This window comes from Lasioglossum baleicum, chromosome 10, assembly GCF_051020765.1.
Source record: "Lasioglossum baleicum chromosome 10, iyLasBale1, whole genome shotgun sequence".
NCBI lineage: Eukaryota > Metazoa > Arthropoda > Insecta > Hymenoptera > Halictidae > Lasioglossum > Lasioglossum baleicum.
In genome coordinates, this window is record NC_134938.1 from 14,714,079 (window position 1) to 14,731,018 (window position 16,940).

Here is a 16,940-nt window from a genome sequence, read left to right on the forward strand (position 1 = left end):
ATATTATCCTTTATTCATAAGACACTAAAAGTTCTTACAAATAAAGGATAATACCGATTGCCCAGGTCTCACCACGAGGAGGTTGCTGCACAAGAGACCCGAAAGGGAGTCAGAACGAATGCAATATTCCTTCTGGCTCCCTTTCTTACAACGATGGACTTATACTAAATTACGCAAGTATGTCGAGTAATTATCGCGGAGCAAAAGGTGTGAATCGGAGAAGAAGTCTCCGATCCAGGGGGGATCGAAGGCGAATCAGGCAGAAGGCTCTGATTCTTTCAAAGTAAAAAATAAGAGCGAACCAGAGCAGAAGGCTCCGGTTCGAAGGTGACGCGGCGCGTACAATGTTTGCAGCCCATCTCCGGCCAGAGCCGATACCCGACGTGTCCTCACCCAGAGGAATGGACAGTGAGAAGTGTTCAAACGTAACACCATCTCTCTGCCAACTACCTGCCACCAGGCAATGCAATGCGTTGAGGTGAACCCGGGTAGGATGACGAACAGAGAGAATCTCTGCCAACTACCTGCCACCAGGCAACGCAAAGCATTGAGGTGAACCCGGGTAGGATTACGAACAGAGAGAATGGCAATACGAGTGAACAAGTCTCAATGAACCAACCCTCTCAATGTATCGACGCCGAATACCGGCTCCAACCGGTCTGGTACATACAAGCAAGGTCCGACACAGCAGAAGGCTGTGTCGGAATCAAGAAAACGAGTAACGTGAATTTAAGACAATAATTACTCGACATATTTATACGACGATATATAATCTTAATAACTAACGCACGCAAGTCGAGCAATTATTGTGGAGCAAAAGGTGTGAATCGGAGAAGAAGTCTCCGATCCACGGGGGATCAAAGGCGAATCAGGCAGAAGGCTCTGATTCTATCAAAGTGACAAACAAGATCGAACCAGAGCAGAAGGCTCCGGTTCGAAGGTGACGCGGCGCGTACAATGTTTACAGCCCATCTCCGTTCAGAGCCGATACCCGACGTGTCCTCACCCAGAGGAATGGACAGTGAGAAGTGTTCAAACGTAACACCATCTCTCTGCCAACTACCTGCCACCAGGCAATGCAATGCGTTGAGGTGAACCCGGGTAGGATTACGAACAGAGAGAATGGCAATACGAGTGAACAGGTCTCAATGAACCACCCCTCTCAATGTATCGACGCCGAATACCGGCTCCAACCGGTATTCGAATCAAGAAAACGAGTAACGTGAATTTAAGACAATAATTACTCGACTTGCTCGGGTGCGGCCTATAGGCGATTCGGGTAACCCCCGGGGACGCGACTCCCCGTACTCACTCACGGCCGCATCCGTGAGTGAGCCCCTGAGGGACCTCCCTCGGCAAATAAAACTAAAACTTCGTGGTATGTCCTCTTCTTGGTTTGCCCTCTTCTCGGGGTGTCCTCTTCTTGGTGTGTTCCCTTCGAAGTGTGTCCTCTTCTTGGTGTGTCCTCTTCTTGGTGTATTATAGCTAAAACAGACTAATAATAGTTAGACGTATCAATACGAAACCCAGCACACGAGTGCAAGCCTAATACCAGCTCACGAGAGCCAACCTAATACCAGCTCACGAGAGCCAAACTAACCCCGCACACGAGTGCGAGTCTAACCAGCTCACGAGAGCCAACCTAATACCAGCTCACGAGAGCCAAACAAACCCCGCACACGAGTGCGAATCTAACCAGCTCACGAGAGCCAACCTAACACCAGCTCACGAGAGCTAAACTAACCCCGCACACGGGTGCGGCCTATAGGCGATTCGGGTACCCCGGGGACGCGACACCCCGTACTCACTCACGGCACCATCCGTCAGTGAGCCCCTGGGGGACCTCCGATCGGAGGAATACCAATTTCAGACAAGATATGAAAATGTTTCGAAGCGGGACTTGTGAAACACGACATATTTACAACGATGATATACAATCTTAATATATAGATCGTATATAACTAACTTCAAAATACACTGTAGTCTTCTTCCTCTTCGTTTATGTGTCCTCTTCATTTGGTGTGTCGTCTTTGTTAGCAGCGGGCTGTTGTAATCTAGCTGAAACAGACTAATCATATTTAGAAACAATGCAGTTGAATACGGAATTAAATCACGCACACGAATGCGAATGTAACCAGCTCACGAGAGCAAATATAAACCCGCACATAAGCGCAAACCTAACCATGCACATGAGTGCGAATACAACTTGTTCACTAGGGCAATTATAATTTATAATCCTGTAAAGGAGTGCGAACACAACCAGGTCACAGGACCAATTATAATTCTGCACATGAGTGCGAATACAACCAGAAACCAACTCACAAGAGCAAATATAACCCCGCACGTAAGCGCAAACCTAACCATGCACATGAGCGCGAATACAACCAAAGAACCAGCTCATGAGAGCAGTTGTAACCCCGCACAGAAGTGCGAATACAACCAACGAAGCAGTTCACAAGAGCAATTATAATCCTGCATACGAGTGGGACGCTCAAAATGTAATTTTTATAAAGAATAAAATTAATAAATTTGAAGAAGACTCAATAGTCTTCATCGAAAGTCTCGATGAAAATTTCAAAAGTATGAAGGACAAGTTTGAAAAGACAAAGGAAGCTTTGAAAAATATTAGTAATCAAACTTACCGTTGTTCCTTGAATGAACAGTTGAAGGTAGACCAGGGTAACTGTAGATGACCTCTAGTCCACCTCTGGTCCACCTCTGGTCCCTCCGGTTCTCCTGGCGCTCCTGGTCCCGCAGCACGTCCGCTCACGCCGGTCCCCCCGCCAGTGATGCCAGAATCGGGGACGCGAGGACGCTTCCCCTCCAGCACAGGTTCCCCCTCTCTGACGGACCGTCCTCGCCGTAGCTTCTGCTGCGCACGCGCTACACACGAACGTACTTCTACTCTGCCCGTGTGAGTACATGCTCGATTGCACGCGCGCTACACACAAGCGTACCTCTACCATGTCCGTGTGACTACCTGCTCGATTGCACGCGTCGGCGACGCGTTCCTTCGATTTTCACCAATTTTCATGTTGCCGAAGTTTCGGAAGCACGAGTCGGAAAGTCGAGATCTGGAGACGGCGCGCATTTGATTCCCGGGACGGTGCGGCGCGGCGCGGTGCACATTTTGCTATAACTTTTGATCTAAAAAAGATATCGAAGCGAAATTTGGACTAAATTTTTTTTTAAAAAACCGGGTTTAATGGTTCATCCTAAAATATGTTTTGTATTTCTTAAAAAATTTTTCTCGTTGATCTTTAAAGTTAAGGTAGTCCAGAAGGCCCCCAACACAAATTGATTTTTAGTCGAACCATGCTCAATAAACAATTACGAAAAAATTTATAAATATTCCACTTAATAGCACACATGATTGAGATTTTTTTCAGATTTTTCAGATTATGCAGACATGTTTAAAAAAATTGAAAATCTCGAAACATTCGAAGAAAATGCATATTTCGTATTGAACTTTTCGAGATACCAGTTTTATAAAAATTCATTAGTCCGATATTATTGAAACAATTGTCCTTAATTTTTCTCAGAATTTTTTATAAATTGTATCGTTAAAAAATCAAAATCAATTTTTTCGATACTTCTTTGTTGATGTATTATGTAATACTGAATATTTTTATAATCAGAAAAATAATGTACAGACTTGATAATGCAATATAAAATATTTTATTTACGTTATATTTCAATATACATATGTGCATCACTCCTAACAATTTTGGTAATCACATAATTATTGTAACGACATTTTACATATATCAGGTCGTTAAGTATGAAACTAGACAAATAAAACACAAATTTCAAACACATTTGTCAAGTTTCATACATCTCCGGTTACGAAAATCGATTTTAAATGGTCCCTGCCTTTCTGTAACATAACAAAAAAAAAAAAATTAGTTAAAGTCATGATTGCAAAGTATAGAATAAAATATTAATGTATAACTTTATAGTATAGTTTATACTTATCTTTTCTTTGAAGTCATTCTCTTGAATCTGCTAATATTGATTTTACGTTGTCCAGAAAGTCCACTCCAGCTGACACACACGCGATTTTGAATGGGCCTCTGCCTTTCTATAGCATAAAAAACACATAGTTAAAGTTATAATTATACAAAGTACAGAATGAAATATTAATGTAATCATACACTTATCTTTTTTCTTTCAAGTCATTCTTGAATCTGCTAATATTGATTTTACGTTACCGCGATTTTAAATGGTCCTCTGCCTTTCCACAACATAAAAAAACACATAGTCAAAGGTATAATTACAAAGTACTTACAGAATGAAATATTAATGTAACGATACACTTCTCTTTTCTTTGAAGTCATTCTTGATTCTGCTAATATTGATTTTACGTTATCGCGATTTTAAATGGTCCTCTGCCTTTCTACAACATAAAAAAACACATAGTTAAAGTTATAATTACAAAGTACTTACAGAATGAAATATTAATGTAACGATACACTTCTCTTTTCTTTGAAGTCATTCTTGAATCTGCTAATATTGATTTTACGTTACCGCGATTTTAAATGGTCCTCTGTCTTTCTACAACATAAAAAAACACATAGTTAAAGTTATAAGTACAAAGTACTTACAGAATGAAATATTAATGTAACGATACACTTCGCTTTTCTTTGAAGTCATTCTTGAATCTGCTATTTCATTACCGCTGACACCCACGCGTTGCTATATTCAAAGAAAAAGTAGACATAATTAAAATCGTAATTCTAATTGCAATCTTGTAGGACTCAATATAAATAGTAACGTATACTTATCCTTTTTTATCGATGAATATGGTCACTCACTAAAATAAATTCCTAATAAGATAAAAAAATGTTAAAAACCCATTAAAAATTATTAAAAACGCGACAAAGAAACTGTGGGCTGTTTACTATAATAATAATAATAATAATAATAATAATAGTATTTTATTTCCCATTTCGGGGTACAAACACGGACCTCCGCTCGGCTTACAAACTTCACCTTCCTTATCGCTTCATTCTTAACTTAAATTTACACTTAAACACGAGAGAGAGAGAGAGCACATCGTTCACTCATTCCTCACACATTCTTCTTCACTCATTCACACACTCTGGACCCCCGGTTCCGCTGCTCATCCTTTCTCTCATCTCTTCCACTCTCTTCATCCATACTGTTGGCTGTTTACTATATGAACTAAGCTATCGAACGATTAACGAAGAAAACACGACCTCACTAGTTCGAAAACGAGTGCAAAGTTAATTGATTATAACTTTGCGAGGGCGATGAATTTTCATATAAATGCTTTCCCAACATAAGGGATAAATGTCTGTCATCGACAAATGTGTTTGAAATTTGTGTTTTATTTGTCTAGTTTCATACTTAACGACCTGATATATGTAAAATGTCGTTACAATAATTATGTGATTACCAAAATTGTTAGGAGTGATGCACATATGTATATTGAAATATAACGTAAATAAAATATTTTATATTGCATTATCAAGTCTGTACATTATTTTTCTGATTATAAAAATATTCAGTATTACATAATACATCAACAAAGAAGTATCGAAAAAATTGATTTTGATTTTTTAACGATACAATTTATAAAAAATTCTGAGAAAAATTAAGGACAATTGTTTCAATAATATCGGACTAATGAATTTTTATAAAACTGGTATCTCGAAAAGTTCAATACGAAATATGCATTTTCTTCGAATGTTTCGAGATTTTCAATTTTTTTAAACATGTCTGCATAATCTGAAAAATCTGAAAAAAATCTCAATCATGTGTGCTATTAAGTGGAATATTTATAAATTTTTTCGTAATTGTTTATTGAGCATGGTTCGACTAAAAATCAATTTGTGTTGGGGGCCTTCTGGACTACCTTAACTTTAAAGATCAACGAGAAAAATTTTTTAAGAAATACAAAACATATTTTAGGATGAACCATTAAACCCGGTTTTTTAAAAAAAAATTTAGTCCAAATTTCGCTTCGATATCTTTTTTAGATCAAAAGTTATAGCAAAATGTGCACCGCGCCGCGCCGCACCGTCCCGGGAATCAAATGCGCGCCGTCTCCAGATCTCGACTTTCCGACTCGTGCTTCCGAAACTTCGGCAACATGAAAATTGGTGAAAATCGAAGGAACGCGTCGCCGACGCGTGCAATCGAGCAGGTAGTCACACGGACGTGGTAGAGGTACGCTTGTGTGTAGCGCGCGTGCAATCGAGCATGTACTCACACGGGCAGAGTAGAAGTACGTTCGTGTGTAGCGCGTGCGCAGCAGAAGCTACGGCGAGGACGGTCCGTCAGAGAGGGGGAACCTGTGCTGGAGGGGAAGCGTCCTCGCGTCCCCGATTCTGGCATCACTGCCCCCCGCCCCGACTGACTGACTAACGGAGCAGTGCTGCCAGATGGTTGTGAGATCGCAACCAGGTACTCTCCTACTTTTCCCCTTCCACTATCCTATTCCATCGCTTTAGGATTGAGTGGGGCAAATGGGAGACACGTTGCGCGTGCGCGATGGGGACGCAACGATGACAGATGAGATGACATGACATTTCGCAGGTTTTAGGTTATTGCCGCGTATCGTATCGTACTCGTGTACATATACGTACTTAATGAAATAAATCATATGGTTCGTTCTAAATAGACATTCTTTATTATAAATAAAATTAATTGTAACATGTGAGAGTTTCAGTCGTGAAGCGAAGTATGAATGCTTTCTTTTATATGTACAATTGAAAAAATTTTGGAATCTGTATGTATGTAGTACTGAGTTACATTCCAGTAAAATCAATAAATCATAATATATTTTAACACTGTTAACCCTCATACGCTTCTCAAAAATAGTTGCATAAAAGAGACTGGGATAATAAATTCACTCATTTTTCTTCTACACGATAAATTGACAAATTATGTTTTATTTGTAACGTTATATTTTAAAGAAATACAATAATTACATAGTATGTGAAATAAGTAAATGGGTGAATTTTACGCGGCAATAACCTAAAACCTGCGAAATGTCATGCCATTGTTGCGTCTCCATCGCGCACGCGCAACATCTCCCATTTGCCTCACTCAATCCCTGTCGCACACGCGCAACGTGTCACATATTACTCTGGTCATCAGAGAGGGGGTACCTCATATCGGCGTGATTCCCCTCATCTGGCAGCACTGTAACGGAGAGCTCTCGCCGAGCCGCCGAGCTCGAGCGGCGCCCCCCACTCCGCCGAATATCGATCGATGTCGATCGCCGTGACAATTATTGATAAATTTATTGTTTCCAGCTGGTTAATGTTTATAACAATTCTATTTTACAGCGATGTCCACAAGCAATCCCTTGGCTATCTGACCACCTAATTTTTTAGTCAAAGTGGCTAATAGTTTTCGTGATACGTAATAACTTTTAAACCATAACATTCGCACGCATTAATTTATTCGATACAATTCACAGATAAATTTATTATATCTGGCTGTTTAATGTTTATAACAATTCCTTTTTCTAATGCTTCGTACAGACTAGAACATTTCGACGAACCGCGCCGCGAACAGCGCCTTGAACCTTGCTGCGAACCGCGCATTTCGACGAACATTTCGACGAACGACATTGGGCTGCGCGATGATGCTGCTACTGTCAAGAGACATACATTTTATTCAATATCGAGAGGAATAGAGTTCTTATAGAAAAAGTTTGAGGCAACCCCGCTAAAAACCCGGGAATTCCCGAATCCCGATGCCGGGAACGAGATGGGAAGCCTCGTATCATGTCGGAACGGGATCCCAAAAATCCTGAGTTTTTTCAGAGAATATTCGGGATTTCCGGTGGTGTTCGGGTTTCCCGTGAATTTTTTCGGGATTTCTGCAGGGGTGTGCAAGATTACCGAAAACGTTCAGAATTCACGTAAAATATCAGGGAAAAAAATGCAATGTTTTCATAGCAAGGGAGACAAATTATAATTTAATTTAATTTACTACAATATATAATTTAAATCACCGATGTCTTTGTTTATAAATTTATGTATATTTCTTGAGATTTATAAATTATATTATGAATATTTAGGATATGCTATCTGTCCTGCAAACAGATTTGCAAGTGCCAGCCCGTTCGCGTTCGTGCGCGCAAAAATCCGCGCGGCGGCGTTCATGGCACCGTTCGTGGCACCGTTCGTCGAAATGTTCGCCGAAATGTTCGTCGAAATGTCATAAAATATCCAAAAAATTCAAGTCATTTAATCTCGAATCTGATGCTTCATAGAGACCTGAACATTACATCTAAATAAAGTGCCAACATTTTCTGTATTTCTTTGTGTAGTATACACCGCTGCAGCTCCCATAGTTGTTCGCAAGAAAATCTGGAAATAACACAAATCCGTTCCGATCGCCATTCGTCGAAACGTTCGTCGAAATGTTTGTCGAAATGCGCGGTTTGCGGCGCGGTTCGCGGCGTGGTTCGCGGCGCAGTTCGTCGGAATGTTCTAGTCTGTACGAAGCATAATGATGTTAACGAGCACTCCCTTGACCACCTTGCCATCTAATTTTTTCGTAAAAATAGACAATAAAACTCGAAATATAGAATAACTTTTAAACCATGAACATTCGCACGCATTAATTTATTCAAAAAACTAAAGTCTTTTCAAAATATTTCTGACCAGATCGATTCTTGGAACATTTATTTATAAAAAAGTGAAAGGTAATAATTCTGGTTTATGAAATGTTTTGAAATTACAAACTGAGATGTCTCGTATAAAATTTGAAATAGGAATTGTTGATTTTCCTAAAAAATTATGCTTCAATAATATATTTCTAGGAATTCTTTGTCCTTGAGTTTTGCTTTTAATATTGAAACCAACATCGTCTGAAATATCTGCTCGGTACAGAATGTAACAATTCATGATGATCAATATGGTTCCGTGACGATTTGCCTTTTCACCGACGAGAATCTCCTCAGTAGCCTTCTGCACCGACGAGATCATGTCGATGGCCTTCTGTTTCTCACTCCAGTCAGAATATATCTTAGAGGGCGTAAGAGAACACCGAAATATTCGAGAGACTGGACACCAACTCCCATAAGGCTAGGTGTCTGTGCCAGTCTGTGCCGCTGATTTTCAGCGATGTCGATATTGTAGGTATTTCTATTCCGCAAGGGAGCAGCACTATACTCTTTCAGTTGCGGCATCAAAATCTCGGCTGTGAACACCCTCTCAATAATGTTTCCTCTCTGTTTTGTCCGGCGATTATAGATTATAGTACCTATATATACATCAATATACATATATATATATATATATGTAGATGGTACATATAATTTTATAGTAGAACTGCGTACATAATATTTGGTTTCAGTGGTAGAGTAAAATTATTATTAACTTCGATTGCAACTGCGATTGAAATTATTGAAATCTGTTGTTCGGAGATGAACCATTAATACATTAAGTGGGATTATTATCATTTCAAGATGACATCTCTTAAAATTATGCAACCTGGTAAATTAGATATTGATTTTCTTCTTGCTCTATAATAAGTTGTTGTTAATTGTTAATTTTTCCGGAAGGTGATTTTAGAAGTTCAGTTCGCTTAATTGTTAGAAACGCATAACAATTTGTAAAATAAATAAGTAAACTAGATTATTAGCTTTACTTTAACTTACTCATTTTTTATTCAACGATTTGCGACGATTTTCAGGTTTAAATTTATTTCGAACGTTACCGAAGGTCTTAAATGTACCTTCGAGTCGAAGCAAATATTATTCGGTTCATGTAGAAGAAAAGAAAGACAAGACATGGGGTGACGTTACTACCACTGCGATGAATAAAATTGTATTCGCAGAAATTATACGTGGAATGGGAATTACATTATCCTATATATTCAGAGAACCAGCAACGATAAATTATCCATTCGAAAAGGGTCCTTTGAGTCCACGATTTAGAGGAGAACACGCATTGCGAAGGTATTTTAGAATTTGTGCAGTTATTTTTTAAATATTATTGTAGTTATTTAAATTGGTTTTTTTTAAATTAAATGTTATAGTAAGTATAATAAGTAGGTCTTCAAATTTGAGGAATAACGTAGAAATCTTGTGGTAGAAATCATTTCAGTTCAAAATAAGTCTCAGACGTAAAACGATCAATTTTCTGTCTGAAGTTGTGTTGTAACACGTAATTAAATTTAAAAGTGCACTAATGACTAATTATATTATTTCTCTCCCAGATACCCTTCCGGAGAGGAGAGGTGTATTGCATGTAAATTATGCGAAGCAATTTGTCCAGCACAAGCTATTACCATTGAAGCTGAAGAAAGAGCCGATGGATCTCGACGAACGACAAGATATGATATTGACATGACTAAATGTATTTATTGTGGTTTCTGTCAAGAGGCTTGTCCAGTGGACGCAATCGTAGAAGTACGTATTACGATGAATATAATTAGATTTGAACGTTTAACATAGATATGATTATCTATGATATTGTTTTTCATTGAATTTTGTTTACGAAACATTTAACAGGATACAAATCTCTATTCGGTTCTTGTTTTTAGAGAAATTAAATACTGGTTTAGAATGTGTAAAGCTTATTTTTAGAAACTAGGCTTTGCGGAAAGGGTAGTACGTTAATATTTTTTTTTATGAAAATTGTTTCAGGGTCCAAATTTTGAATTCTCTACAGAAACACACGAAGAAATGTTATACAATAAAGAGAAGCTGTTGAACAATGGAGACAAATGGGAGTCAGAAATTGCTAGTAATATTCATGCTGATCATTTATATCGTTAGACAATTTCTAGAATGTAGTAATCAATTGTACGCAATAAATAACTAAAAATACTTAACAAACCCGGTTTATTGCCTTATACAACGTAATGTGCTAATATTAGTCTGCGATTTAAATTTGTCTTTATAGTTGTATGAATATTAACAAAGCTCTGTTTCATAAACAATTGAATCAATTAACAGGTGCGCAAGCACCACACGCGCGCCAATGGCTTTAGGCTTCAACAAACAATTACATGCATATTGTACATTGTACAGTTTCTTCGTATTTTTTATTTGCCATGCGAGTGTTTTGGCGCATACAATTGTAAATGTATCAATTACCTAAGTTGTGTTGTTAAAACTAACAAAAAACAAACTAAATTGCATAAGAATTCTATTATTATTCATGTATGATACAGTTCTAAGTATATCAACTGAAAAATTTAATAGAATTATATAGACCTATGAATTTTGTCCACCAATATTGGCGATTCATCATCTTGTGTCTGCGCCATCAAGGATTGATTTCGCTACCTTTGCGTGATCGGTGCTGTTCACGCGTAGACGACTGTAAATAGCATAAAAACGAAATAGCAAAAAATAGGAGTGTGTTTAGTTGTAGTAGTAGTTTTAGTTGTTGTTATAGTACAAATATTATTACAACTTCGTCGTTTCATTGTAACGTTCCCGCTTTTTTTTTTGTAATTACACACGATTATTTTCGTATTTCTATTATGTCTTACTCTGATATATCATTAGAGACTTTTACAGAGGCAAGAATAAAAGACCGTTTAGTGTTATCATAGAAGATTCGTTCTTTTATTTTTTACGAAAACGAATTGTAATATTCAATTGTGTGTACAATATTTTCCAGTATTCCACGTCTATGAAAATTTCATCGAATCTAGCGATTCAGACTGCACCTTCGAATTGTTTTATTAAAAATGTATTTACCTGAACTATCCCGGTCGAGACCGCATAAGCTGCCATTGCCAATGTAGCAAAAATTCCAGCGACAAATTGATTTCTCCTTTTATTAGGAAAATCCGAATCGCTTTCCGAATCTCTTCTTACTTTCTGCGCGTTCTCTTCAGCTTTGCGTTGCTCGTACTCTTGATACTCATTTTCGAAGTACTTTTGCGATATACGTGTTATATATTTCACTAAAGTTGTACAGGCCTTCAAATGGTTCTGTAAGGCCGGATTTGGTAAAGGAACCTTGAGCAGCGGTGCTAAATAAGAATATAAAATAGCATCTATTGCGGTCGGTTTTTCTCCAAAGAAGTACTTTGAATCTTCAAGTCTTGTAGATAGAAGCGTCAAACATTTTCGTGCTTCCGAGTATACCTGTTTTATACATTGACCATTGTTGAATTATTAAAGTCACTTTTTAGTCGCACAATATTTTATGTTATTATAGAAACGACAAAACTGTAAAATGTGTCTGTAAGATTATTCATGCTTGACTTTTTTCAATTAATTGAATTGCTACAGTGATTACTAGACTGCGGATTTTCTGCGTTTATGACAAAAGTAAGTAGCTGTAATTCTGAACAATAAAACGATTAAAAGAGTTTAACAGTGTCAATATACTATTATTACCATATCAAAATTGTTAATGAGTAAAATAAATGTTTAGCTAGCTCCTATAGATTGCAATTTATATATAAAAATTGTATTTTCCATAAAAATCCACAGTTTAGTGATTACCAGCGATCTACTTTCATTACAAAATGAAAATTAGTTGCACATTTATTTACCTTATTTTCTATATCGACAATATTATCTTCATTAGGATATAAACACTCGAATAAAGCTTGCGAACGTCGCTCAAATTTCCCAGGATAGTAATAATTTAGCGGGAAAGGCAGTGCTTTACCATACCATGGTCTTATTAATTCATCTACATTTTTTTTGTCGATCCACCTAAAAATGCGAACGATTCGCGCTATGTATTTTATTTGTATTGTGTGCTTTTTGAATTAAGTAAAAAATGTACTTACCAAATGAACTGTAAAGCGGGTAGTAATTTCTCCTTTAATAATTCGTCGTATGCCATAATAAGCGTGCATTCTTTCGGAGTCAATTCACTTTCTGAATTCCAGTTTCTTTTTTTAAAATAATGTATTATTTCTCGAACTGTATCAAGTTTGCTATCGTTGGTTCTCAATACAGGCAACCTACCGTGTGGTGTATTAAACGGATTATTGGAAGCGTTTACTTTCACGGGTATACCGTTAAATTTAGCGTAAACCTGAAACAGTAACGAAAATTGTACAATAATCTTATACACATATTCAATATTATACGTATACGCTTGAGAGAGCATAAATAAATACGGTATCGTTCTAAGAAGTAACCAAAAATTATCTTGTCAAAGAGTTATGAATGAAATTGTATTATTTTCAAGTTGTAAGAGTATCTATAGAATATAAAAAGAAACTTTTTATACAGAATGTACGTTAATTAATTGTTAATTTATCGTTCCGTAACAATAAAAACGTTTATGCGGTAAATTGTGACATAACCTGATGATAACTTGATTACATACCAAAACTTGTAAACATTCCACATCAACCGAAGGTAGACCATAATCGCTTTTCCATATGTCTAATTCCAATACTTCCATATCGCGAAACAGTATGATTAATCACTTATTTATTTCATTGGACAACTAAAAAATAATTGTATTACAACACCTTTCTTGTGGCTGCTTCTAATGCTTGTATACAAACAGCGATTTCGTCATATTAGAAAATTGTATCAGTCATTTGCTTAATGACAATGTTAAAACAAACCAATACGTCATTTCTATCTCATTTTTATACGTGAAATTTATAGAATCAAGTAAACAAAAACAAACAAAAATGGTAGAAATTTTCGATCTTGTTCGTCTGTTGTTAATTGGATGTGTTGTACATATTTAGACAGTTGTAGATCAACAGAAACAATTGAAAGTGCGATTGATTGCTTTGTTTGTTATTATTTATTTATTTATTTTAATGTGGTCGTCATTAGCGACCAGATGGTTTACAATTAATTATAAATTACAACATATCTTACATGTAGCTTGTACAATTTAAAAACTCAAGTAACAAAACCTGCAGCTTTACACTCAGTGAAAACAAAGGCTTTTAAAACAATTAATGAGAAGCTATGAAATGTTTTGATAGATATTCTATGATATTCTATCGCTATCAATTTCAACAAAATAAAATTTTATAAAGCGCAGGTATAAACCTTCAGAATCTGCCACCAGATGGCCAGCTTAAAACATATATTTTCATACCAGAGAGTATATCTCTGTTCATACTTTGTTTGTAATATTATGGGGCTAGTCTACCCTCGATTTGTAACTAGAAAGGAACTAGAATCTTACTAGATTTTGGGTCGAAAATATGGGTTTGCGGCCAGACGTTGATTGACCCTATTAGAACAAATTGTGGGCTGTGTGAGGGCTCATTCGAAAGAGGAAGGTTCAACGCAGCGCGCCTTTCTCATCTCATAAGCCAAAAAAGTCTATTAGAGACAGAAAATGCATTGAAATCTGCGGGATTTTTTCCTAGATTTTTTCTCGACTTTGGGCCATCATATTATTAGATATAAACATAATCTCGTTAACCTCGTGAGAAAAGCGCGCTGCGTCTAACCTTCCTCTTTCGAATGAGCCCTCACACAGCCCACAATTTGTTCTCATAAGGTCAATCTAGTGATGGGCATTATCGACTAAATTCAACTATCGACTAATTACTATTTACCCTGATAACCAGGCCTGCCGAGGGATAATCCTACCTAGAGCTAAGAATTGGCCCGTTCCGAGCTGCGCTATTGTTCGAGTTGCTCAAGGTGGGATTAACTCGATTTTTGCCTGGGATTCTCCGCGCGTATTAGTAGCTATTTTTGCCGTCTAATAGCGGAGGGCAATAGCAGAAGGCAAATTGAAGGCAAATTGAAGGCAAATTGAAGGCAGCCAGCCGGCCGAAGCTGAATTTGTTTAAGAGGGCAGTACCGTCGAGTCGTACTGATGTGATGATGTGATTGGCGAATATATAACAGATCTGGGCGACGCTGGCTCGAAAAACACATGTTGCTGCAAGTTGCAGCCATTTGCAGCCTGTTGCAGCCTGCAACTCCTTTGTCGGAGTGGATGACGTGGGGACTGGAACTGTCTTACTGAGTGTAATTGAGTGTTACTGAGCAAGAGAAGGTGAGAAGCAAAGAGGATTAGTCAGGATTAGTTGGGATTAGTCCTCTTCAGTCCTCTTTGGTGAGAAGCAGCAACAGCAACATGTATTTTTCGAGCCAGCGTCGCCCAGGTCTGTGCAGGTCTGTATAATAAGACAATCCTCTTTTCAACCATTTTCAACCAAGAAGAAATGCGGTGAGAGCAGCACTGTACTCGAGCGATTCACGGGAGGAGTTACGAAGAAAAGCTGATCATCCAGAACCTGTTTATCAGATTTGTCCTGCAAATCATCTTCTGTGTTCGCGCAAGTCAAGGTTTGTAAAAATTTGACTAATAGTTGACTAATAAAGAAAAATAATCAAACTAAATGAAAAAATATAATATTTATTATTTCCTACTTCATTCATTTATTATCCCTTCTGATATTGAGTAGTCTGAATTTAAAATTATTAATATTTAAACATTAAAATAAGTGTATAGTAGTCATAAAAAAAATATAAATTTTCTTTTCCGTCGAACGACACTTTTTTTCCATAAACACATTTCAATAAATTTCGAAATGTAATGAATTGAAATTGAACTGTAGAGAAAATGGTATGGCAATGCAATTTTTATAGTTTCCATCTCTTGCAATCTATGCAGACAATTTTTATTTCGCATAAAGATCCGCAGTCTAAGAAAAATAACATAAATATGAGAATAAGTAAAATTTGCATGTGCACAAAATGTGCATCTGTGCGTAGTGGGGAGCTGCCGCGCCTGCGCACGACCGTATGCGTTATTCCGAACGACACGCTGATCGTATCGATTGGTGTCGATCGATCTTCTTCCTCGTGCGCTCGATTACTTCGCTGCTGACATCTGCCACATCAGTGCGAACTACCCTCACCGACGATGCGGCCCTGTAAAACGATATTAGCCAATCAGATCAGTAGACGCGACGGTACTGCCCTCTTAAACAAATTCAGCTTCGGCCGGCTGGCTGCCTTCAATTTGCCTTCTGCTATTGCCCTCCGCTATTAGACGGCAAAAATAGCTACTAATACGCGCGGAGAATCCCAGGCAAAAATCGAGAATTTGGTTATCAGGGTAGCTACTACATACTATCGAATATTTAGTCGATAGTTTTTAGTCGACTGAAATTTCGTTTTAGTGGTTATACGTCTAGATTGCGGGCTATAGTCTATGCCTACGTATAGATCTCATTTCTCACTCACTCTTACAGCATTGTACTGCAGTGCTCACTTAGTATTATAGGCACAGTAAGAGTAAATTGGGGTAAATATACCAGACAATAATTAAATAATTAATAATAATAAAAATAAATTTTTAATAATTCGATATCGCTAATGAGTGAATGTATTTGATAGTAAATCTTATAAAATTTATTCAAAACATCCGCCGTTAAAATTCAACCAATAGCTCGATAGTTTTAAGCGACTGATTCAGTAACTGAATTTAGTCGATAGTTTTCAGTCGTTTACAGGTTATTCTCGTATTTACTCTTATTCTCGATGTTCGCTAGTTAAATGAATAGTAGGACAGTATGGGACAGTACAGAGATATTAAATTTCGTGATTGAATGATTTTGTCTTTATTTAATAATAAATTCATACGCTACGTTATAAATATAAATGTACACAATTTATTTATATCACATATATAGTTTATATTGCATAAATAGCAATAAGATTTTAACATCCAATATGAATGAAAGTATTGAAATATCTATTACATATTTCATTACTTGCATATTTGCACGTCCTGTCATAATTATGTATTTCTAACCTTTTCGTTTCATCGTCTGACACTGACATTTGAAATTTCAAGATGGCGACGTGTATACAGTCGACTGAAAATAGTAACCCCACCACTACTAAATTCAGTCGATAGTTTAAAAAATCAGTCGACTGAAAATAGTAGTTGAATACTATCGATTTAGTCGATAGTTTTTAGTCGATGGTGCCCATCACTAGGTCAATCAACGTCTGGCCGCAAACCCATATTTTC

At 37.2% G+C, this 16,940-nt stretch overlaps 2 protein-coding genes across 2 annotated transcripts; one reads left to right on the forward strand and one right to left on the reverse strand.

Annotated features, from left to right (window-relative positions):
• Positions 1 to 9,241: 9,241 nt before the first annotated feature.
• Positions 9,242 to 10,825, forward strand: Nd-23 (NADH dehydrogenase (ubiquinone) 23 kDa subunit). The gene is made up of 4 exons (XM_076431547.1): positions 9,242 to 9,479; positions 9,679 to 9,943; positions 10,204 to 10,396; positions 10,634 to 10,825. Exons 1-4 carry the CDS (start codon positions 9,452 to 9,454, stop codon positions 10,763 to 10,765), a joined length of 618 nt encoding a protein of 205 aa, XP_076287662.1. The 5' UTR covers positions 9,242 to 9,451; the 3' UTR covers positions 10,766 to 10,825.
• Positions 10,826 to 11,005: 180 nt separating this feature from the next.
• LOC143212605 (metaxin-1) lies at positions 11,006 to 13,989 on the reverse strand. The gene is made up of 6 exons (XM_076431546.1): positions 13,808 to 13,989; positions 13,296 to 13,418; positions 12,748 to 12,998; positions 12,505 to 12,670; positions 11,699 to 12,091; positions 11,006 to 11,312 (listed from the first exon to the last, which is right to left on the reverse strand). The coding sequence occupies exons 2-6, from the start codon at positions 13,371 to 13,373 to the stop codon at positions 11,259 to 11,261; spliced, it is 942 nt and encodes a 313-aa protein (XP_076287661.1). The 5' UTR covers positions 13,374 to 13,418; positions 13,808 to 13,989; the 3' UTR covers positions 11,006 to 11,258.
• Positions 13,990 to 16,940: the final 2,951 nt, after the last annotated feature.